This window comes from Macrosteles quadrilineatus, unplaced genomic scaffold, assembly GCF_028750875.1.
Source record: "Macrosteles quadrilineatus isolate MER2022 unplaced genomic scaffold, UCM_ALF_1.0 Scaffold_54__1_contigs__length_841927, whole genome shotgun sequence".
In the NCBI taxonomy this organism is placed as follows: Eukaryota; Metazoa; Arthropoda; class Insecta; order Hemiptera; family Cicadellidae; genus Macrosteles; species Macrosteles quadrilineatus.
In genome coordinates this window covers 578013-603785 of record NW_026542647.1, presented here as the reverse complement: position 1 = coordinate 603785, position 25773 = coordinate 578013, and the positions used below count along the sequence as shown (strand labels likewise).

Here is a 25773-nt window from a genome sequence, read left to right as displayed (position 1 = left end):
TTAACTAATCAATTTACAAGCATAGAAAATAATCGATGTCTATTAAATTTGTTAATGGATTCTTTAAGTCTAGATCATGACTTATGATACTGGGCAGTAATTAACAGAATCCACACTGTAGAGTTGCTTATGCTATTCTAGTTTTCACCCAAGTTATAAAAGGTATTCATATCGGCGGAGAAATAAGATTTTGGTAGGTTTTGCCAATGAAAGTAAAGATAGATTTAAATTATTGGGATTTTTGTGCGGCATAAAGTATCCAAGTTATTTAGTGTTTGTGTAATACAAACCTGCAATACTGACAATGTATATGCCTATGGCACCTTTAAATTTGCTATCAACAAATAAAGTAAGGATTATAATAATTATTTATAACAATTATACATTAAGTAAGAACTTGTTAAGAAGTAACATCGGCAATGAGATAGATTTGTTTAAGAAGTTATATAGGTTTTTGCCAAAACACTTTCTATGCTTAGACCAAACCGTTAGAATCTTTACTTTCGCACAATACATTTACGAAGAACATTAGACAATTCTCAATGTTAATAAATAAACAAGTGCGCAGAGTAAAATCTTATATGAAAAGTAAAATTGGTATTTTTAGAGTTTGGGTACTGAATTGAAATTCTCTTTTCAAGAGAAATGGAATTGATGAAGTAATCATAACAAATCATAGCAAATGCAAACATGAAAAGTTCACTCTAAACATGCTTTAGGCTGACAAATCAAAATAAACGGTATCGGCAAACTGACACATACTGACCCCCATTAGCTTGTCAACACCCCTTATAATGATGGGTGTAACTATTAAACAGGGTGATTGATATAAGTGTGCCAGCTGTTTTATTCGAAAACTATAAGAGATATCAAAATAAGTTAAATGGTAAGTGCCTTGGATTTTTTATTTGAAAATTTTTAGTCAAGTCGAAAAAAATGTTTTAGCAGCCATTTTTCCAATATGGCAGCCAACTTTGATTTTTCTTATGGTAATTTCGGCATGAGAAAGAATTTCGATAAAGGCCTAAGCAAGCATGCCAGCTGTTTTATTAAAATACCCCCGCCGCAGCAAACCTGCCGACTAAGCGAATTTCCATTTGTCTGAATTGATTTTCAGTTAAATATATTTTAATAACATTAGGTTTAACGAGTACCTAGGTTTGCTGTTACAAGGAAACTAATAAAGTGAGTTTTTTAGTAAAATGTTGATAGCTTAGTATAAAATAAATAACTTTGCCAAGTTTTATCAAAATATATCCATTAACAAGCAAACTACAACATTTGACAATATTCTCCATAAGAATAACATGGGAATTTTAAATTCACAATTTCTTAAATTTTCTCTGTTACCAATAACCGAACAAAAATACTTTTACACACTAAATTTTTTGTTTTTTTAAGCTCTTTAAAAAGGGCTAAAGAGAAATTGGGAAATTTTGTGTTTTTAGGGTCAAGAGTGAGAAAAACCGATTTTTACCCCATAAAAACCCCCGTAAAACCCCGTTCCCATGGTCCGATCATGCTGGTTTGTCATAAACTCATTCAAGTTTATCCCGCTTTACACCTTTAAACAAAATTTCATCAAAATCGGACAAAAATTACTCAAGTTATCGCGTTCACGGACGTATATATATATATATATATATATATATATATATATATAAATCTATATATATATATATATACATATATAAAAATTTGAACGAATGGTGTTTTTGGCCTCTGGGGACATCAAAATGAAAAAGTAAATCGGTCCCGGGTCTAGGTCTTACCGTGCCACCTACGGTAATAGCTACTTCCCTATAGGGAAATTCGCTAAAACTATTCGAAATTTCACAACTTCGAAAAAAACACAAGAGTAAAATTGTCTTTAAATTGCATTTTCTACCTGAATACATAATAAAATACAGGATGTTCCATAAGAAAAATCTAAGTTGGCGGCCATATTGGAAAAATGGCGGCTAAAATATTTTTCGACTTGACTACAATTTTTAAAATAAAAAATCCAAGGCACTTACCATTTAACTTTTTTTGATATCTCTTATAGTTTTCGAATAAAACAGCTGGCACACTTATATCAATCACCCTGTATTTATGGGTAAAAATCACACAAAAATGTAATAGTTCTGATCCGAAATTTAATTTGTAAAAATAGTATTTAGTACTACTGTATTTTGTTTATATTTGAAAGGACCATAGGGCCTACTAATTTTTAACCAAAGTCGTTCGAACAGTGTTTGTGAAAATCCTTTTTTCCATTATTTTATAGGAAAATCACCGTTAAACATCAAAATATAAAAAATAAGAAAACCCTTGGAGATACCATGGATTAGTATCCACATACAAAATTTCGTCGAAATTTGACCGCAAGTGTTTTGTTTTGTGCTAGCACGCTAGGTGCGAGCCCGGAATCGTTTTTTCACATTACTTCAGTCTATGCCTACTAGTAGGCATAGACGTAGGCTTTTTAGTAGGGGTTGCGGCATTATCACTTAGGCCTAGATAAAATCAATTAGGGATTTGGCGGGATTTGAGCCCGGGACCTCAGGGATCGCAGTCCTGCGCTCTACCACAAGTCAAGCTCGCTCCCCCGACTCAGTTAGCCCACAGGAGTGTAGTTCATACCACACACACTGACACGGACAGAATTGACTTCGAAAACCACTTTTCCACCCAAAACACCAAACGGATATTTCCACCCAAAACTCAAACTCTAAATTTGAACGAAAACAATATTCTCTCTAAATATGTAGGTGGAGAAAGTAAAAGAAAAAACTTAACAAAAAAAAGCTTTACCTGTAAAAGCCATTATCGTAAACCTAACTAACGTTTCACTGTTCGGTTGTTTTTTCCAAACATTTTAGTCATTGGTTTATCAGATTTGTTTTCTACGATGGATTTGTTTTCAAGCAAACGATATAGATTTTTTAAAATTCACAGGTAATATATTACTATTACGATGGATAATAGCTTACTATCATAACAATTTAATTCAATGAATATATTTCTATAAACAAGGTGAGCCTTGCAAAATTTTTAGTTGTCTGTGAGGACAGTGTCAGAATAAAGATACAGGTATATTTATATGTGCGTGTTCAGGGTGGTTTTCCACCTTTTCGGGGGAACGCCACCCTTCTTCCATTTAGCTGATGAAAGCTACTTATTCATTGACTATAGCACATTTTAGGGTATTCACCAGTACTCTGCAATTCAACATATTATTTTTTGTTGTAACTTCAATAAGTAGAAGAGAATTGCTAATAATTGGTTATTCATGTCCTAAATTATATACTTCCCAGATTACAATAAAAAAAAATCGATTGAAGAACAAGGTGTCACGCTTGAGACACTCTTTTTCGTAGGGTCTGCATCCTAAACATGGGACAATCTGTGGCCACAATTAATTAACGAAGTAACCTCATGACATTTTAGTGTTTAAGGACCTACTACGAGTGCTATCTCAGTACATGGGCCGTGGCCGTACCTCAGAGATGTTCCAAATATTACTCCGCATCCTCACTAACTGCCCAAGTCTCACAATCGCCCAATTAAAACATAAAATCAACTAACTTTCAGGAACCCAATCAACCACACCTAACCAACCACTACATCAACCGCCACAGACCTATTACATTCATCTCAAAACCTAACCAAACAACCTTACCATCACCACAACTGCGACATATCTCTAATTCCCAATAAACATAATTTGTAACACAAGTAGTGTGAGTCTGTCAAAGCTCCTGACAAACTCTAGGGTGAAAAGGACCAATTCTTGGAACAGCCAATTAATTGGCTCTAGTGGACTTATCACTCACTGAAATATTACTAAAGAAGAAGACAGCTTTCAATATAACATTTTTCATTTTGTATACAGTTGGATAAAATAAATTCAATATAGTATCGACTCGTTTCCCTTTTTGAGTTTTTATCAAACAACAGCAAACCAAAAAAGGAGTTTTGTCTTGTGACGTGATCAGAATGCAGTAAATCTGGAAGGGGAAGCAGAGGTCCAACAGTGCGAGACAATACGAAACCTTGGCCTCGGACTGCCACTAATTGGCTAATTCGTCAACGTCGAGTCAATCAAACAAACTGTATACCCAAGCACGACAGCAATGCACCTGACTACTCAAACGGTATAACCAAGTACGACAGCAATGTGCCAGACAACTCAAACTGTATACCCAAGTACAGCCTGCAATGCACCGGACTACTCAAACTGTATACCCAAGTACGACAGCAATGCTCCTGAATACTCAAACTGTATACCCAAGTACGACAGCAATGTGCCAGACTACTCAAACTGTATACCCAAGTACAGCCTACAATGCACCGGACTACTCAAACTGTATACCCAAGTACAGCCTGCAATGCACCGGACTACTCAAACTGTATACCCAAGTACAGCCTGCAATGCACCGGACTACTCAAACTGTATACCCATGTACGACAGCAATGCACCTGACTACTCAAACGGTATACCCAAGTACAGCCTGCAATGCACCGGACTACTCAAACTGTTTACCCAAGTACGACAGCAATGCACCTGACTACTCAAACTGTATACCCAAGTACAGCCTGCAATGCACCGGACTACTCAAACTGTATACCCAAGTACAGCCTGCAATGCACCTGACTACTCAAACTGTATACCCAAGTACAGCCTGCAATGCACCTGACTACTCAAACTGTATACCCATGTACGACAGCAATGCACCTGACAACTCAAACGGTATACCCAAGTACAGCCTGCAATGCACCTGACTACTCAAACTGTATACCCAAGCACGACAGCAATGCACCTGACTACTCAAACGGTATAACCAAGTACGACAGCAATGTGCCAGACAACTCAAACTGTATACCCAAGTACAGCCTGCAATGCACCGGACTACTCAAACTGTATACCCAAGTACGACAGCAATGCTCCTGAATACTCAAACTGTATACCCAAGTACGACAGCAATGTGCCAGACTACTCAAACTGTATACCCAAGTACAGCCTACAATGCACCACACTACTCAAACTGTATACCCAAGTACAGCCTACAATGCACCGGACTACTCAAACTGTTTACCCAAGTACGACAGCAATGCACCTGACTACTCAAACGGTATACCCAAGTACAGCCTGCAATGCACCGTACTACTCAAACTGTTTACCCAAGTACGACAGCAATGTGCCAGACTACTCAAACTGTATACCCAAGTACAGCCTGCAATGCACCGGACTACTCAAACTGTATACCCAAGTACAGCCTACAATGCACCGGACTACTCAAACTGTTTACCCAAGTACGACAGCAATGCACCTGACTACTCAAACGGTATACCCAAGTACGACAGCAATGTGCCAGACTACTCAAACTGTATACCCAAGTACAGCCTGCAATGCACCGGACTACTCAAACTGTATACCCAAGTACAGCCTGCAATGCACCGGACTACTCAAACTGTATACCCAAGTACGACAGCAATGGACCTGACTACTCAAACTGTATACCCAAGCACAGCCTGCAATGCACCGGACTACTCAAACTGTATACCCAAGTACAGCCTGCTATGCGCCTGACTACTCAAACTGTATACCCAAGTACAGCCTGCAATGCACCTCTGTATATTGAAGCACAACAGCAATGCACCTGACTACTCAAACTGTATACCCAAGCACAACCTGAAATGCACCTGATTACTGAAACTATATACCCGAATAAATTTTTGCTTATATTGTTATATAAGAAAAATGTCAGTAACAAGACTACAAGATCGCACTACTCATCTCCATTCATACTTGGCTTGAAATACCTACAGTACCTTCGTATGGTCACCATTTCAATTTAAAGTATTAAAGTGTGTTATTAGGAAATATATGATAGTTTAAACTTAGCTGAAGTCTGTGATTCTGTATGTGAGTATTTTAGCGTTGTGGCGTAAAGTATTGTTCATTACTTGTACCAGACGTCAGACGTGATTTTCTAGCACTTGCTCCAACTCTTCCCGTCCTCGGTATCGCCTCGTACGTGAAATTTGGGTTTCATGTGTTCAGCTTTGTCCCACACATGATACTTGAGAGCGCTTCGGAAAATGCCACTTTCGGTACTAGTAATTACATTTACTATTCTACTCTACTCAACACATATATCAATATGGCTCAAATATTAATTAAAACCACTCTTAGTTTGAATTGTATTGAAATCTTCAAGAATAAGATTTATCTTTCATTTAAACAAAAATATCAACATGTAATATTATTTAATGCTAAGAAATGTTCATCGAATGTAACTGGAATTATTTTTTGATATGCCGTCATGTTTAAGTATGACTTTTATGTGACATTTATATTGAACGTTGCAATATTACTAATCTAGAGGTTAAATACCTTGTTGCCAACGTAATCTTTGGTAGTCATGGCTACCGGTTTCGACTCACTTATGGTGTCATTGTCAAGCGTAGACGTGGTTGTCGCTCCTTGGAGAATGTGTGAAAGTCTTCAAAACACATAAACGAGACGAATAAATAACGACAATAAACAAACAATTATACAATAATGTATGGCCATACAACTCTCGGCAATTTACACCTTGAACCCGCAGCCACGGGGCATTTTTTGTTATGGCAAAGATAGGCAACGACGTTTCGTGTGTGTTGCAGTCGTGTCCATTTTTGGGACCAATTTCAAATTAGTTGAAAACATGGGTCGAATTTTAGTTTTCTCAGAACATGGATTGCCACGAATTCCGCTAACAATGCCGTGGCCATCTCCCGAAGACCAATACTCGGTAATTAATTCATGCCCCTTTTAACGCAACCTTAACCTTTTAAGCCTTTTTTAACGCACAGATTTTATGCGTAACGTTTCTTTCGCTTCGTCTTTTAAGTTTACGTAATACGCACAATGTTGTTTATGTCTATATTAAGAATCCCTCCGCAGAACAAATCAGTAGACAACCAGATTCTTGAGAGATTACTCGACTGTTACCGTTCCTGAACGTACCAAGCAAAAACTCACGAACACCTATCCTCGCATTGTTGCTAGCTATTAACTAGCATGCTTTTCCACACCTTTGAAAACCGGTTACGAAGCTGTGAGTTGTGCTACGGCCTATGATTGCGGAAACTACGGCAGAGCGCAGTTATAATGCTGTTTGCTGTAACAGTTTGCAGGATTATCCCTTCCCCCAAAAAATCATTATAATTGGGTGTGAATAAAAAAACTTAATAAGCTTACCTCCTTAACAATACACAAGATCACAACTTTTGTTTTTGTAAATGTTTTTTTGTCACCATCACCAAATTAAACTGAACTAACCTAATCAAACCCAACCCAACCGCCGCAGCACACTGTGAAAGATTGGTGGTCCTATTATTGAAAATACTTTTTCAATCACTTATCTATATTTATTTTTCAAAACCATCAGGTTTTTATGAATGGTTATTAAAACTGTATAACTCTAAAAAACTGTAAATGTTGCACCCGATGATATTCATGTTGATGTTCCAATGGCACACATAGCTAATGAGACATAGGAATGACAATAATGTTCACACGAAGAACTGGTTTTCGTAGTCCCAATGCCAGATATGACTAACAGACAAGATGACAGTTTGCCGTCTCATTGACAGACTTGAGGCTATTACTGACTGTCAATTGCAATACAGCGTCCTTGGTGTCATGTTAAAGAGAAATGATGACTAACAGACAAGATGACAGTTTGCCGTCTCATTGACAGACTTGAGGCTATTACTGACTGTCAATTGCAATACAGCGTCCTTGGTGTCATGTTAAAGAGAAATGATGACTAACAGACAAGATGACAGTTTGCCGTCTCATTGACAGACTTGAGGCTATTACTGACTGTCAATTGCAATACAGCGTCCTTGGTGTCCTGTTAAAGAGAAATGATGACTAACAGACAAGATGACAGTTTGCCGTCTCATTGACAGACTTGAGGCTATTACTGACTGTCAATTGCAATACAGCGTCCTTGGTGTCATGTTAAAGAGAAATGATGACTAACAGACAAGATGACAGTTTGCCGTCTCATTGACAGACTTGAGGCTATTACTGACTGTCAATTGCAATACAGCGTCCTTGGTGTCCTGTTAAAGAGAAATGATGACTAACAGACAAGATGACAGTTTGCCGTCTCATTGACAGACTTGAGGCTATTACTGACTGTCAATTGCAATACAGCGTCCTTGGTGTCCTGTTAAAGAGAAATGATGACTAACAGACAAGATGACAGTTTGCCGTCTCATTGACAGACTTGAGGCTATTACTGACTGTCAATTGCAATACAGCGTCCTTGGTGTCCTGTTAAAGAGAAATGATGACTAACAGACAAGATGACAGTTTGCCGTCTCATTGACAGACTTGAGGCTATTACTGACTGTCAATTGCAATACAGCGTCCTTGGTGTCATGTTAAAGAGAAATTTCCTGTCTACAATCTAAGCATGTTGTATATCAAAATAAAATTCAATACTACCCAATTAATTACTAAGCCTCGATTGTCATTATACTTTTCGGATATTTCATTCTTCACCATGCATATGTCATTAGTCTCTATGCTCTTTATGATATCATTCAGTTTAACTGATGACATCCATTTCTAAAATATATTTTTCAATGTTAACAAAATACATAGCATTTGTTCGTTATAAATTAAAGAAAAAAAATTATGGTTTGACTGATCCACCTAGTTATTGCAACAATATGAGATTACGATAGAGTGAACAAAACTCTATATTGACAGAACAATATTGTCCTTTTTTGTAACACAGCCTCTATAGCATTGACTCTAACACGACGCTTAGTGGGGTAACAATTCAAATTTAAAATATTAAACGCATTTTCAAAACATTTCCATGAGTAACTTGTTCAAGCCGTTCTCAGGCAAAAAATAAATCTATAGAAGGAAACCATAATGACATATCATAAATCATAAATACAAATATATTCAAAATATTTTTGGAGATAGAATAAAAACAACTATAGAATATTGTTCCGAAACAATGAATGGTTTTAATCCAATTGGCTTATAAATGCATTATTGGTCTCAATACGCTCTGATAGGAGACTGTGTTTTATACAACACCCAAACCAGTTCCGATCTACCTTTCACTGTAATATTTTCGAATGAATCCATTAACCAGTTCTTAAGAATAAGGAATTTTGGATTTATGTTATATAATGATGTTTTTCTGTAACGGGGTGCAGCCTTATTCAATAAGAGGTATTTTAAAATGTGAATATAGAGTAGTCTACTAAATGTGTAAAAGCATCTTATATATTACGACTTAGGATATCAGACTTAGGATATCTTGTTTCCTTAATAAAGTCTAAAAGCAAGCTTTCATACAAAAATTAAAATTGGTATATGTTGAGAATACTTAGGAATAGTATTTAAACTCAAAAAGGTACATTGGAAAAGTCGTTTGTTAACCCTTGGATTTATCCTAGTGATACAAATTTAAAAATGGGCTTACAAAGACTTCTTAGATTATGCACAGAATATCAGTCAGAATCTTCAATTTGAGTATTTCCGAACCAATGTTCCGGACGCGAGGACTACATTTAAAATGTAATTTGGTTGTTTGAAACTTGTGAAAAATCTCATAGTTGAGCTCTCATGTAGGGTTAATCAATGTATTTCACCTCGTGGTAGTTGGGTTGCTTGTTAAGGGTAAATGGAATAGTTGAGCTCTCATGTAGGGTTAATCAATGTATTTCACCTCGTGGTTGTTGGGTTGCTTGTTAAGGGTAAATGGAATAGTTGAGCTCTCATGTAGGGTTAATCAATGTATTTCACCTCGTGGTAGTTGGGTTGCTTGTTAAGGGTAAATGGAATAGTTGAGCTCTCATGTAGGGTTAATCATTGTATTTCACCTCGTGGTAGTTGGGTTGCTTGTTAAGGGTAAATGGAATAGTTGAGCTCTCATGCAGGGTTAATCAATGTATTTCACATCGTGGTTGTTGGGTTGCTTGTTAAGGGTAAATGGAATAGTTGAGCTCTCATGTAGGGTTAATCAATGTATTTCACATCGTGGTTGTTGGGTTGCTTGTTAAGGGTAAATGGAATAGTTGAGCTCTCATGCAGGGTTAATCAATGTATTTCACCTCGTGGTTGTTGGGTTGCTTGTTAAGGGTAAATGGAATAGTTGAGCTCTCATGCAGGGTTAATCAATGTATTTCACCTCGTGGTTGTTGGGTTGCTTGTTAAGGGTAAATGGAATAGTTGAGCTCTCATGCAGGGTTAATCAATGTATTTCACCTCGTGGTAGTTGGGTTGCTTGTTAAGGGTAAATGGAATAGTTGAGCTCTCATGCAGGGTTAATCAATGTATTTCACCTCGTGGTTGTTGGGTTGCTTGTTAAGGGTAAATGGAATAGTTGAGCTCTCATGCAGGGTTAATCAATGTATTTCACCTCGTGGTAGTTGGGTTGCTTGTTAAGGGTAAATGGAATAGTTGAGCTCTCATGCAGGGTTAATCAATGTATTTCACCTCGTGGTTGTTGGGTTGCTTGTTAAGGGTAAATGGAATAGTTGAGCTCTCATGCAGGGTTAATCAATGTATTTCACATCGTGGTTGTTGGGTTGCTTGTTAAGGGTAAATGGAATAGTTGAGCTCTCATGCAGGGTTAATCAATGTATTTCACCTCGTGGTAGTTGGGTTGCTTGTTAAGGGTAAATGGAATAGTTGAGCTCTCATGTAGGGTTAATCAATGTATTTCACCTCGTGGTAGTTGGGTTGCTTGTTAAGGGTAAATGGAATAGTTGAGCTCTCATGCAGGGTTAATCAATGTATTTCACCTCGTGGTTGTTGGGTTGCTTGTTAAGGGTAAATGGAATAGTTGAGCTCTCATGTAGGGTTAATCAATGTATTTCACATCGTGGTTGTTGGGTTGCTTGTTAAGGGTAAATGGAATAGTTGAGCTCTCATGCAGGGTTAATCAATGTATTTCACCTCGTGGTAGTTGGGTTGCTTGTTAAGGGTAAATGGAATAGTTGAGCTCTCATGTAGGGTTAATCAATGTATTTCACATCGTGGTAGTTGGGTTGCTTGTTAAGGGTAAATGGAATAGTTGAGCTCTCATGCAGGGTTAATCAATGTATTTCACCTCGTGGTAGCTGGGTTGCTTGTTAAGGGTAAATGGAATAGTTGAGCTCTCATGCAGGGTTAATCAATGTATTTCACCTCGTGGTAGCTGGGTTGCTTGTTAAGGGTAAATGGAATAGTTGAGCTCTCATGCAGGGTTAATCAATGTATTTCACCTCGTGGTAGCTGGGTTGCTTGTTAAGGGTAAATGGAATAGTTGAGCTCTCATGCAGGGTTAATCAATGTATTTCACCTCGTGGTAGCTGGGTTGCTTGTTAAGGGTAAATGGAATAGTTGAGCTCTCATGCAGGGTTAATCAATGTATTTCACCTCGTGGTAGCTGGGTTGCTTGTTAAGGGTAAATGGAATAGTTGAGCTCTCATGTAGGGTTAATCAATGTATTTCACCTCGTGGTTGTTGGGTTGCTTGTTAAGGGTAAATGGAATAGTTGAGCTCTCATGTAGGGTTAATCAATGTATTTCACCTCGTGGTAGCTGGGTTGCTTGTTAAGGGTAAATGGAATAGTTGAGCTCTCATGCAGGGTTAATCAATGTATTTCACCTCGTGGTTGTTGGGTTGCTTGTTAAGGGTAAATGGAATAGTTGAGCTCTCATGCAGGGTTAATCAATGTATTTCACCTCGTGGTAGTTGGGTTGCTTGTTAAGGGTAAATGGAATAGTTGAGCTCTCATGCAGGGTTAATCAATGTATTTCACCTCGTGGTTGTTGGGTTGCTTGTTAAGGGTAAATGGAATAGTTGAGCTCTCATGCAGGGTTAATCAATGTATTTCACCTCGTGGTAGCTGGGTTGCTTGTTAAGGGTAAATGGAATAGTTGAGCTCTCATGCAGGGTTAATCAATGTATTTCACCTCGTGGTTGTTGGGTTGCTTGTTAAGGGTAAATGGAATAGTTGAGCTCTCATGCAGGGTTAATCAATGTATTTCACCTCGTGGTTGTTGGGTTGCTTGTTAAGGGTAAATGGAATAGTTGAGCTCTCATGCAGGGTTAATCAATGTATTTCACCTCGTGGTAGCTGGGTTGCTTGTTAAGGGTAAATGGAATAGTTGAGCTCTCATGCAGGGTTAATCAATGTATTTCACCTCGTGGTTGTTGGGTTGCTTGTTAAGGGTAAATGGAATAGTTGAGCTCTCATGCAGGGTTAATCAATGTATTTCACCTCGTGGTTGTTGGGTTGCTTGTTAAGGGTAAATGGAATAGTTGAGCTCTCATGTAGGGTTAATCAATGTATTTCACCTCGTGGTAGTTGGGTTGCTTGTTAAGGGTAAATGGAATAGTTGAGCTCTCATGCAGGGTTAATCAATGTATTTCACATCGTGGTTGTTGGGTTGCTTGTTAAGGGTAAATGGAATAGTTGAGCTCTCATGCAGGGTTAATCAATGTATTTCACCTCGTGGTTGTTGGGTTGCTTGTTAAGGGTAGATTGAAGCTACAAAGGTCGCGTCTGCGCGTGATACGTGGGGTTTATGTTAGCCAATCGATTCCTTGGCTTATCACCTTACACCAGTCCAAGCCATGAGAGTTGTAGCAACTAACCGTCCAAAAACATCAGGACCCGCGAAACGTATTTCTATTTACTTTTCTCTTAAATTGTTTATTAATTTACTCATTTTACCCATAGCAAAGTCAACATCCTAATTTTACATAAAATATAACAATGTGTAAAAAACAGTACGATACAGAAATATATAAGATTTACTATTTTCATCTTGAGGATCCCTAGGGCAGTTAGTTGAAGTAAACCCACATGACAATAAAAGGAAGATGTTTACAGTTATTTTGATATCCCAATCCTACATACGCTGAACGGTAAACAGAGAATCTAGTATAATTTCATCACATAACTATTATATAATTATTTTTACCTTAAAATCTTATATTTTAAATGCTATTTAACTTGTTTTACCTGCATCGCACAGTTTATAAGTGGAATCGAAGAATTTATTATATTATCGTATTGCATTGTATATGGCTCAAGTAGCTAGAAAACATAATACTCATAATAAGTACTTTTGAAATAAATTGGTACAGGTTTTTATGATCTTTAGTATACAACTAATGTAATGAGCTACCATAGACTACGTTCCATCAATTATAAGTAGCAAACCTAGTTAAATTGTTTTGTGACTAAACATTCAACCTTTATGGGGAAAAGTATTTAGAAGTAATACAACATATTTATATGCTATCCAGAAAAGTCATTTTAATTTTTTTTAACTCATCGTTATAAATAGTGAAACTCGACAAACATGCTGAAGATTTGTAGCTGCATGCTAATGCTGATTTAAAGTGTAGCTTAATACAATTTACAATTTATCTACTGTTGTCATAGGGAGTGCCATTTTGCTCTCTAGAATAATTAGTTTGCAAAACAGCTGAGTTCTCAACATGTTACTTTGTTCGCTTTTCTGGCAATTCTGTTGCATTCAGTTTTCATCCGGAGTGAGGAAAAGTAGTGAGCAAAGCAAAACAAAATTGAACAAATACAAGTTAGGTAATATTTTACCCTCTTTTACCCTAGTTGGGTAATTGGTAATATAAGTTTAGTTTACTTTAATTTAATAATAATACACATGAAATGAACATTACTCGCGACCAATAATGCAGCTCAGTTATAAAATCCTAAACAGTAATTACATTTGTTGAGTACATAATTATCAACTCGTTAAAGTTGCCGCACGAGCCTTGCCGAGTTAACATTTTTCCCTCGTTTAAAAAAGTGCCACGCTGCTCACTAGTTGCACTAATAACTGATTTAATCACAATACACTTTAGTCATGAAAGATTTAATCCTTTCGCATAAAGAATTGTATTCAATTTATGTATGATTTTTATTTATTTAGTAGAAAACATGTAAAGAGGCTATGAATGAATAGAATATGCCTTTAATATGTTAATAGTCAATGGTATTCAATATTTGTTGTTCGCACTTTTAACTCTTACGATAAACCATTATTTTATAGTTAATCAGTTTTTCACTATGCATCTTTGACACTTATTATGTTAATAACTTTATCAAACGTTTTAATGCTTAACTTTTCGAAAAATCCTAAAAGTACTTCAAATGGGTGTTGACTACATACATCTATCCACAATTTCATTCAATCTGCTCTAAGCTCTATAGTATGAGGAAATAATCACAGGAAACGCTTAATAAGTATTAAAACTGAAAGGTTTAATTGATTTCAATACAATGCTGGGAAATGTCAGGGCCACGGCTAGTGAGAGGCGGGCTCGTGGCAGAAACGCACATGGCACCAGAACTCTTGACGCAAGACACATGAACTACAGTACAAGACACACTACGGTACAATATACATGGGCTACGGTACGGTTACAATATACATGGGCTACGGTACGGTTACAATACACATGGGCTACGGTACAAGACACACTACGGTACAATATACATGCACTACAGTACAAGACACACTACGGTTACAATATACATGGGCTACGGTACGGTTACAATACACATGGGCTACGGTACGGTTAAAATACACATGGGCTACTATACAGTACAAGACACAGGAACTAGGGTACAAGACTTCCATAGTAAAGAGTACGAGTTTTTAGTAGTTTAATCCCTGATTTAACAATCACGGTGAGCCTTCTCGGTGGTTTTGCTAAACTTAATTAGGTCTGAAGATTAAATTGCATTGTAGGGTAAAAGAGATATTGGTTCATTTATATATTTTAATACGTTTCGTTTTTAGAACAGTTCTTTTAGAAAGAAAGAGAAAGTTTTTGTTTACACCTTATAGTTCTTCACAGTTACAGAAGATGGCCTTGTACACATCTAGAGATTTAATTTGACAAACTAATATAGTTAGGTATCAAAATCATATTTATGTATTACTTCCTACTAATTGATAAAATATAATGCGCAGGGTGTTTTGTTATTTTCCTCCTAAAAAAGTTATTTGTTCTTTGGCACTAACTCTCGACCTGTCTGTGTTGTAGATGTGGCAAGACATCGAGAATTTCCTGTTAGCACAGCCTACTCCACCTCAAGCTTCACCAGTGAGTATCTGCGGGTCAGGAACGGTTCCGGTGACAACAGTGACAACGGCGACGGCTGCAGTCATCCAGGGGCCCGTGGGGTACCAAGCCGAGGAATTTGTCGATTTGGACATGCTCATCAACAGCGCTGCAGAACAACACAGTCTACAGTACTCTCTGCAGCAAGAGAGGTCTGCAGCCATCAAACTGGAGACTGAACAACAGAGCCTCCAGTACAGGTCGACCAAGTTGGACACTGAAGACCCCGGCATGCAGTACGTGCTTCAACAGGAAAGACCCCTCAAACTGGAGAGTGAACAAGACTTGGTTCTGCAACAAGATCAGGATCAGGTATTGAATTATAACTGCTCCCTGAACGCACTCTGCAAATGTTACCGACTTCTGTTGTTAAATGATCAGTACACAAAAAAAAATGGGAGTTATATTTTAAAATACAATCTTTAATGAATTCTTAGCTGAAAATCATCTATAAATATGTGTTTGGCTGGGAAATTAACCATTAGATTTGTTCAAATCTAAAAAATGACGAGATTAAATTTTAGAGAGTAAATTAAACTTATTCCGTACTATTTGTAAATGCAACGCAAGATGTTAATGATTTAAAGGTGTATACCACTAGAATAATAATTTTCACATCTATTTAGACTAGTGCCACAGGAATGGAAAACCTTAACAGTTTAAATATGTTTGCACTCACTGTCTATGGGTAGTATTACATTAACACACACAAGGTATACATTTCAGTTGAAATCCTCTTATCCTAATTATTAATATCACCACAAATTTATTACATTATTTACTAAATGCTTAGTCAATAACCGTCCTCTACAGAAAACCTGTTGTCATTTATGATTTCATAAACAAATTTCAAGATTATTTTAACCAAATTGATCCTCTCCACCAATATCTCAGATTTCGGATTACGTACACTTATTTATAAGATTGGATATTCTATCCAATCATATAAAGCTATAAAGCTTGATTTCGCTTACAACAAACGATGTAACCAACATTTATAGGCAATGTTTACGATGTTGTAAAATTTTCCCAATCTGTTTGTTACTATTATCTTCTCTGTGTTTGTAGGTGTTCAGAATAGACGCCACTGGATCTGTGACTTTCAACGCATTGATGACGGTATTCCCGAGCCAACAGAGCGAGTACAGCCACGGACAAATGTCTCCCCCAGCGTCCCCTGGCACACTCCAAGACATGGTACCCTCGGAACTAGCGAGGAGACTTAACAGTGACGACCTCCTATCCACCCCTCTGGCTAAGGTCATGACCCCGCCGTCGTCACCGAGTCTAGGAGACATCAGTCAGGACGGACTAGACAAGACCTGCGGCAAGCGAGAGCGACGGACCCTCCCTCGTAAGAAACTGACCACACATTCTTGCTATCATCCTGGCTGCGGCAAGACCTATACCAAATCCTCCCACTTGAAGGCTCATCTCCGCACCCACACGGGCGAGAAGCCGTACCAATGTCAGTGGAAGGGCTGCGGCTGGAAGTTCGCGCGGTCCGACGAGCTCACTCGACATTACAGGAAACACACGGGAGATCGTCCTTTCCAGTGCAGACTCTGCGATAGAGCGTTTTCGCGCTCCGACCATCTCTCGCTGCACATGAAGCGGCATATCAACATCTGAGAGGGATTCTTCCCTCACGTCACCCTCCCCCTTTCCCTCCCACCGCGCGAGCAGAGTCTACGATCACTAGCAATTGAGAGAGACAATAATTACCTAAAGATAATTTAAGTGTCACCGATTTAACATTTATGAGTAGTTTTATCTAACTTTTGAAAAGTAGAAACCAATTTTGCTCGAGCTTGATATTATATTTTGCTAAAGCACTAAAACTCTTATTTAAAGTCCTTTGAACACTTTGTGGGATGTTGCATCTCTCGTGAGGATTGGGAGAAACACTGTAGCTACGAGACCACTGTCGGCGACAGAAGAGCGATCTTGTATTTATTTACCATAATCACGATCGCACTAAACTTGCCGAGTGGTCCTGTGTACAATCAAAACGTGTCATTCATCTTTGCATCTGACATCGATTAGTCTATTGATTTTAATATTGTATTTTGTTGTGCCATTACTGTTACTGTAGGTAAGTCAGCCTGTAATGTGTAAGTTCTTCTTAGAGATACATAAGTAGTCTTGTCAAGAGACTGCTGTCAGGGCTGGCTCGTCTGTCATACTACTCGAAGTTCAGGCTGTTGTATACCAATTTCAAAATCACCCATTTATTTAAATGGATCGTGCCTTAAAACGGGATTTGAATCGTTTCGTCGCTAAAGTGTTTAAAGTTTGTAAGTCTCGTGTGGTTTGACAGGCGAGGACGACCCAGTTCTCTTACCGAACACTTCTTGTACATAGCAATTAGTCGTTTGTTACCATCAATAGTTTTAGAGGTCAACAAAGTTGTGATTTCGCCAAGCGTTTGATCGGTTTAGACGAGTGCAGTTCAGTTGATGGATAAAGCGGTAGATCGACCTATTCACATTCACAGCCCGTTGTATTGTCTTGTGATGGTGACCCGGTCACTAGGGAGCATCAGCCGATTTCATCGCACTTGTGCATTGTGTCACCGAGTGTACTTTGTTCTGTTTTTAAACACGTTATTCAAATTACTCTAAACTATTTACTTTTCTACATTGAGTTCCAAAAGTTTTAATTTTATACTACGTGTAGGAAGTCTCATTTTACTGGTGTAAATAAAAAAAATCCGAAATTTAAAAAGTAAAAGGTTAAAATAATGTTTTTTTTGTTAAAGTTTGAAATTGATTATACTAAGAACAAATCAAATTGATCTTTATTGCCATTAATAAGGACTTGGCATTTACTATTGAGCCATGTTTTCTTTCCCTATGAAGATTGTACTTTCCAGTCCTTGTTGACTTTCTCTTCAAGCTCCTGCTCTTCATCAGAGCTTGATACTGTACGTGTTGTCGTCTGCTACGAGCTATAGCGTCTCATGCTACCTCACCCTAAAAGAGCTAAAGACAAATCTAAAACTCGTATTTATACCGTATATTTTGTTTGATGATTATTAATTTGAACTTCCTTTATATTAATAATACAGTCAAATGCTCAAAGGCTGCGATTTCCTGTGAGGCTCAAAATTGTATTCATTGCCTGACGCCACCCATCCTGGAGCAACCCCTGGCTATGTAATTTAAGCTTAATATGGTATTTCATGTTTTACGTTTTTAAATTAATTGTACTTCTATCATTTTTTGTTAATTAAATTTCTAATCGAATTAATAACCGACCCGCTTTAACTTTAAGATATCGGAGCATTCGAAGATGACTCAGCAACTGATAAAGCTTATCCATCAGCTAGAACTTAGCTCGCGTAAAACCAATCACATTTGACTTCATTAGATCTATGTTAGCCATGTAACCTATTGAAACTTGAAAGTTAATGTGTTTTCGTTATTGCCATATGTTGTGCCATTGTATTTACGGTAGTCCCACTGTTCAATATTGTTTTATAAGTATACAACATCAAGTGCAAAGTCTCATTAGTTTAGTTAAATTTGATTAATTTACAGATTATAATAGTTGCAACAACCTATTCGAATCACTATTTGACTTGCCATTGATTTTATTTACCATTGATCTCATTATCGCTTATGATTCACATTTGAACTATTACACGTTGTGATACGTTTGTTCACTAAGAGTTGTACATTGGATTAAATAATCGAGCATACACCAAAACTTTTATACAATAAATTTAGCTTACTAAAGATTTTTAAATGTGTAAATATAATGCTTGGTTTGCATATTTTATAAATATTGGATGCCGTATTTGTAATTATTGTAATTCAGCTTTTAAAATCAAGCAAATAAAGTTCTAAGTGAATAGTTACACAGGGAGGCAGTTTTGTACATCAATTGCTTTTGTGGCTGAGAACTAGTCGCTGTTGGGAAAGATATCGAGGAAGAAACACAAATCATATTCCAGCCAACTATAGTTTTGTACCCGATATCTGTCTATTAAAATAGACATTTCGTATCCTAATAATTTATAAAAATCTACCAATACAAGCCAATATCTACATGTCATTTTAAAGGCCATATTATATTTATAAACCGTAACATAAATATTGACAACGTTTCATTTTATTATTAATAATTGTGAGATACAACTAAGTATGAAGGTTAGCTGCTAGAAATTATTACCAAACCTGATTAGACCTAATTTAAATTAGTTTAAATTATGAACAATTGTTTTTAGCTTATTTGTCACTTATGAACGAACGGTTTTCGTCATGACATTAATAATTATACATGAACTACGAATCATTTTTAAACTTTGGTTTGACTTCGAATAAAGTTTTTCGGCAAAATCACAATTGTAGCAGCTTTCATAAATACATTACTTGCTTACTTAATTCCGTGAAAATGTGCTAAATCATAGTAAAAAGTTTATATCGAATTATGTTATTGCTAAAATACCATCAGTATTATTTTGTGACAAATACCGGATATCTGATGGCCTGAATTGATAGTTAATAAATTATGTTTAGAATATAAACTAACTTGACTTATCGTGACCAAATACAACAAGACCACAAGGTTATTGAGATCAAAAGATTGAAGTATTTGTTAGCGGAAATATATAACAGTTGAGCTTAATTTTACAGCATTTAGTTTTCAGATTTAAGTGTAAAATAAAAACAAAATTACTGTAGAAACTTTAGATACAATCTAACTGTAATTCATGTGCAATATTTGAACGGATTGCCGTTGTAAGTTTGTGTACTGCGACTTGTTAGGTTGTACATTAAGCTAATATACGATTACAATGCCTAGAGATATACATGTCAACTACAAAGAAAACTGACAGCAACCAATATGTCTTTTAAAAAAAGAAATAAAAGTGGATGTTTTAAAACTAAATTGTAATATTTTTCTTACCCATTGAATGTTTAGTATGTTGTTATCCATGCATATACTATTATCAACAAAAACTTATGGAAAGTAGTTAAAAAATCATGAGGTTTTTTTCAAAATCCCAAAGGTCATTTCGAACGCCTTAGGGTTATTGTCAATTTATGTCAGTTATAGGATTGACTATATAGAACAACCCAAATACCATAGAGCCAATGGAGGTACGAAATACTCACTCATTCTGAACTATTGAATATGGACAATAATTGCCTTTATTGGTCAAGCATTCCTCAGTATGGTGTATAACTCTTTAAAATTATATATAAAAACACACAGTAAGAGCTAACACAAAATATACAACAATATCGTTGATAACCTAGTAAAAACGATACTATTAGGTTACTCTAGGGTTATAAAAATGAAAAAGATAATTACAGTTAGTTATGCAATTTTGAGTTTTCATAACACCAAGTTGAAATTATAAGACTTATTTTTAATTTGAGCCTGGTTTTCAGCTTTCAGTTTTGAGCATGGAGTGCCGTTGTAATCTTAGTTTTTTAAATACTTTTAGCTATAGATTAATTAATCAATAAAACGCTAACTAATATTAAAATATATTTGTAGAAGATTTCATGAATAAAATTTGAATGTATATAGAAATATCAAAATGAATATCATGTAAATTACGAGCTTCAAAGCAAAACTATACATAAACATTTATGCCGCATAATTATGTATACAAAACTATTTGGTGTATTTTAAGCAGTCCAAAAAAACAACTTCTGAAAAATATCATTGTACTATATACAATAATAACATTTATAGGTACTATATTTGTTAAGAAAATTGGTAACATAGCATTGAATAAAATGAAATATAATTACAAATACAATAAATTATTGTATTTTTCCTTACAATAATTTACAATAACATTAAACATTGAAAACGCCTTTATACGTAAACCAGCAATATAGAAGTACTGGAAGAATATATAAATTATAAGAAGAAAATTAAAACAATTGTCATAACAAAATAGTACAGGGACTAGAAACATAAATTTTAGAGAACATAATGTTCAAACATTCATAGCTGAACATCAATTCTGGCCTACGTTTGCTGTGTTAACCTGGCGGGTTTTGGGTAACCTGTTAAAAAAATCACAAATTTAAACTGTTTTTATTTTTTAATATGGTGGAAAATTCACAATGTTTCTGCTCACACTAAACAAAACCTTTCTTTTATAACTAGTTTGAAATATATCCAAATTAGAATTTCTCTTAACAAAAATACAAATTGTAAATACTATAATTCACTATATCTTTCTTGACAAATCGATACTTTCAGCTTCCTCCTGCGTATTCGTGATCAAAAACCAATATTTATATTTTTATGCAACATAATAAGAGCAAAGGAAGTTAAAATAGCACATATTGTATAAACAAAACGAAGACTTTATATTTCAACTCATAGAAATAGGGAAATTTACCATGCATTTAACAATACGCATAATTTTCAGTCTCAAATCAATTGTGACATCATTGTCATTGTCATTGTAACATCTTATATTCAGCTTATATTCAGTTTATAATCATGGTTAATAAATGTGTTTATTATCCACTTGCAGAAAATATATTGAAAGATCAAACCATAATGTATTTAATTTGTACCGAAATTGAATTATATTAACAGAATATGCAAAGCATTGATGATTATGGTACCAAATCGGAATCTTAAATGAAGGATCTTAATCACTTTCAAACTAATTATTTTATATTTTAGACACCCACAAAATTTTTTTATATTTCTCTGATAACTTTCGAATTTGTTCATTAAAAGTGGTCTAGTACCTCCTAATTTATGAATACATGTTTTAAAAGTACAGAGAATCAAATGCACAGGCTAAAACATTGTGTATCGCGGATGTATACATGCACATTTACAAAAAAGTAACTGATGTTTTGACTTAACTTATTCTTCCGCTAGCAAAGCTCGGTCAAATTTATACGTATACAAATTCCAAACGAAGCCTTTATAATTCTTCTTGAATTTGGAGAAATGTACAATATCAGAAAGAAGAATGCTATTCATCATTATGTATAATGTTCCTTTTTATTCATGGACCAACAATTGATTTATAATTTGCTACATTTTGAAGAGATTCTGCTGCCTGATCGTAGCATATTTTCTAAAGGTAAGTTCCTTATTTTCTTGTATATCAATTTAAAGCGAAAGCTGGTTTCGTAAAGTGTAGAATCTATGGACCGTTTTTAGTAGTAGCTCTGATTTAAGTCCTAGAAACCTTTCTTACACAATCATTCTTTGACCTGCACTGCCTAGCCCTAGAGTGTCCAGTATCCAGGTCCAATTTACTGTATATTGTTAGGCGGTGATATATAGACCCGCTGTGGGTTCAATGCAGGAAGTTGCTGATTGACTTGTTGCTGATTAACCCAAACCCTTGTCAGATGGCCAATTCCCGGTGGTCTAGTATAGAACCACCAACTAAAAATCAAGCATATACAAAATTGTTAACTTTAAGAACCATTAATACCATCACCTTGTTATCAACGATCACATTGGACCAGTTTCACCAATTATTATTATTTATTTTATTATTATTATATTATTATTATTGTGATTGGCACCAAGGGTTTTATGTGATCGTTGCTTCCAAACCATACCTGATATCTCTGCTCGACTAATATTTTTTTTCGACTAGACTACAATCTTTAAAATAAAAAATCCAAGACACTTACCATTCAACTTATTTTGATATCTCTTATAGTTTTCGAATAAAACAGCTGGCACACTTATATCAATCACCCTGTATGAAACATGAAGGTGCGATGTAACTTCGGGCAACCGGAAAAAATGCTTTGAAAGCTTGGCTGTCTTACAGTTCCATCACTAATCATGTTTAATCCGTCTGTTGCACATGTGAAACGTCAAACTAATCTTCACAAACGATGGATATAACACCCGAGTATTGTAATGTGTATTTTGTATGCAATCACACATGTTCAATATAGATCAACTTATTTTAAGCATAAATCCTATTACTTTAGCATTCGGTTGTTCCAAGCCTTGCATAATATATCAGAGAATCCAGAACTTTTCGGATTAAGACAAAAGTGTAGGCAGATCTAGTTAAGTAAAGTTAATAATTCTTTGACTCAAAGGACTATTCATGGATGAAAAAGTCATGTATGTATTATATATGTATGTTAAACGATATTCCGAAAAATAATAACACCCACACCACAGCAAACTTGCAGACTAAGCGCATTCCCTTAAACCTGGTTTGATTTTCACAAAAAAATTCCCTTAAAATTGTCAAATTTATTTTGTATTTAAACATTATTTTTAATGAGTACTTAGGTTCGCTACTACAGGGAAGGTAGTTAAGTTTTTTTTTTTATTGGAATATTAATAGCCTAGAGACCTTTCAAATAAACAAATTCGTCAAATGGATTAAAATATATCCCTAAATAGATTGAAAACTTTTAGTTGTACAACAACGCTTCAACATAATAGATTATTTGTTTTTTCAAGCTCTACAAAATGGTTTAGAAAGAATAAAATTGTATGTATTAGGGATTGAAAACGGGAAATAACCACCAATAATAAAGGGTCATAATATTTCCGATCATGCTGGTTTGCGAACATGTTCGAATGAGCATAATGTAGGTTTAACGTTTATACTAATTTTCATCAAGATCGGAAGATCTTTACTTAAGTTGTCGTGTTAACGGACACATAATTTTATATGAATAAATAGGGTGTCCCTGAACTCTCTACCGACTTTTAAGGTACCATACCTTTGCCAAAGACAACAATTAAAATTTCACGTTAAAAATTTCCTAAACCCAAAAATTACTCGTAGAACCGCCAATAAATAAATAAATAAATATACATATAAATAAATAATATAATATAAATACATAAATAACACAAAGACCGTAAAAAAAAAAATAAAAAATAAAAAGAGTAAAAAAAGATTTAAAAAATCATGTTTAGTTTTCAAATTGGCGGCTGCTTAAATATGTTTAACTGAAATAACATAAAAATACGCGCGTACGTAAACAAAACTACTGTAGCACATGTTTCATTCAGGCAATTTACCTACAATTCTAAAAATACCTTTGACATCCTTGTTAAAATTGTAGTCACAAAGTAAACTAACTAAGTTCAATGGAGCCAGAGACAGTTATATGTGCTGTGTACATGAATGGTTTAACTCTCACAGTGAGAAAAAGATAGAATATAGCATATAGAACGTTGGATTGTAGAACACCATGCGAGTTTCTAATTCGACAACGTTAATGTTAACTTAGAAATGGCTAAAGTTGGTCCAAATAGATCAAATATATACTTACAAAATACAATCATAGCATGTTTACATTCATTGATTGTTAAAAAACATTATATTTTTTGTCATTACAACACTCATAGTAATACGAGTCAAAGATCCTCCCCTTAAAAGAGTAAATAAATTGTTCTAGCTTGTAAGTTGTTTTTAATGTAAATTTTAACAATGCCTTATAGAAACAGCTGATTAGATTATTTAATACCTAACAATCTTTCCGGACTTGTGAACCTGTTGACCAATCTAAATTGGACGTTATGGTAGTTTTAAGTAAACTGGCCTTTGCAACCGTAGGTGAACCATATCCCAAGATTTGGCGAGGACTCGAGGTTCGTTCCTGACATACGTCTTGTCCACGGATACTGCTAATGTCATATAATTACACGCTATTGCCACTGGACTCATGGTTTATTGTGACCACCAGTTGTTTTTCATCAAAACCAGTTTGACATGTTTTGACTCTCAGATAGACATAATTTTTATAATCCAGAAGTAGGTCGTGTGTTGAGTTATTGGACCGCTTGGGAAAATATTCTCTTACACGATTAAACTTTGCTGTACGTAATTATAAGGAATGTGCAGTGTGCACACTACATGCTACTACATGCTAGGTTGTAGAACATGCGTTTGTTGAGAGTTCTGAGATTGGTTAGTTCCGTTTTGGTTAAGAGCAGTATTCATATTTTTAGTGCAAGAAAAGGGGAAAATCTTAACAAGCTAGGACAAGAGCCAAAATATACCAATGATACGTCTTTAATTATATGTCTTTGATCTATATTTCATTAATATTTAACGTAAAATAAAACGAAAAACTGAGATCTTCTCTATTATGTACAAATACTCGAATTGGCTTTTTTTTATCTCGGAGAACACCTTAGCTTAGAACGAAATTCTAGCATACGACTTAAATATAAACGAAGATCTTGACCTAAATAACAATCATTACAAGAATCGTATGGATCACATTAAAAACACAAGAAATCAATTTACAACTTCTAAATTTATCAGCCAAATGCTAAGAGCTTAGGCTTAGAGGTAACACTGTTATTTGTCTACCTGGGCTACATAAGGCTAAGGCAAGTGAGTACAATATCAGATGATTACCAACTGAGCTGGCCTGTCTGTGTTGCAATAAATGCAAGGTCGGAACAAGGTAGTAGGACGTTGGGGCCCGGGATACCTGAACGTAGCTTGTTTGCAGCTTTATACTTGACATGTATAAGTAACTACGACAACAACATTTGATTAGTATTTTGTTAAATTCCCCCTATTAGGTTTATGATTGTAAAGTCTTGCATCACAATTTTAAAAGAGAAATGACGGCCCCATAACTTACCGTTTATCGTGGATGTTAAAAATA

General features: G+C 35.6%; 1 protein-coding gene across 1 annotated transcript in view; it reads left to right on the top strand.

The window, feature by feature from the left end:
* LOC129006011 (Krueppel-like factor 6) overlaps positions 1-20056 on the top strand; it is a 112886-nt gene extending 92830 nt beyond the window's left edge. Inside the window, exons 4-5 of the mRNA XM_054435099.1 lie at positions 15083-15472; positions 16229-20056. Coding sequence (XP_054291074.1) covers positions 15083-15472; positions 16229-16792 — 954 coding nt within the window. The 3' untranslated portion in view covers positions 16793-20056. The remainder of the gene's footprint in view (positions 1-15082; positions 15473-16228) is intronic.
* Positions 20057-25773: the final 5717 nt, after the last annotated feature.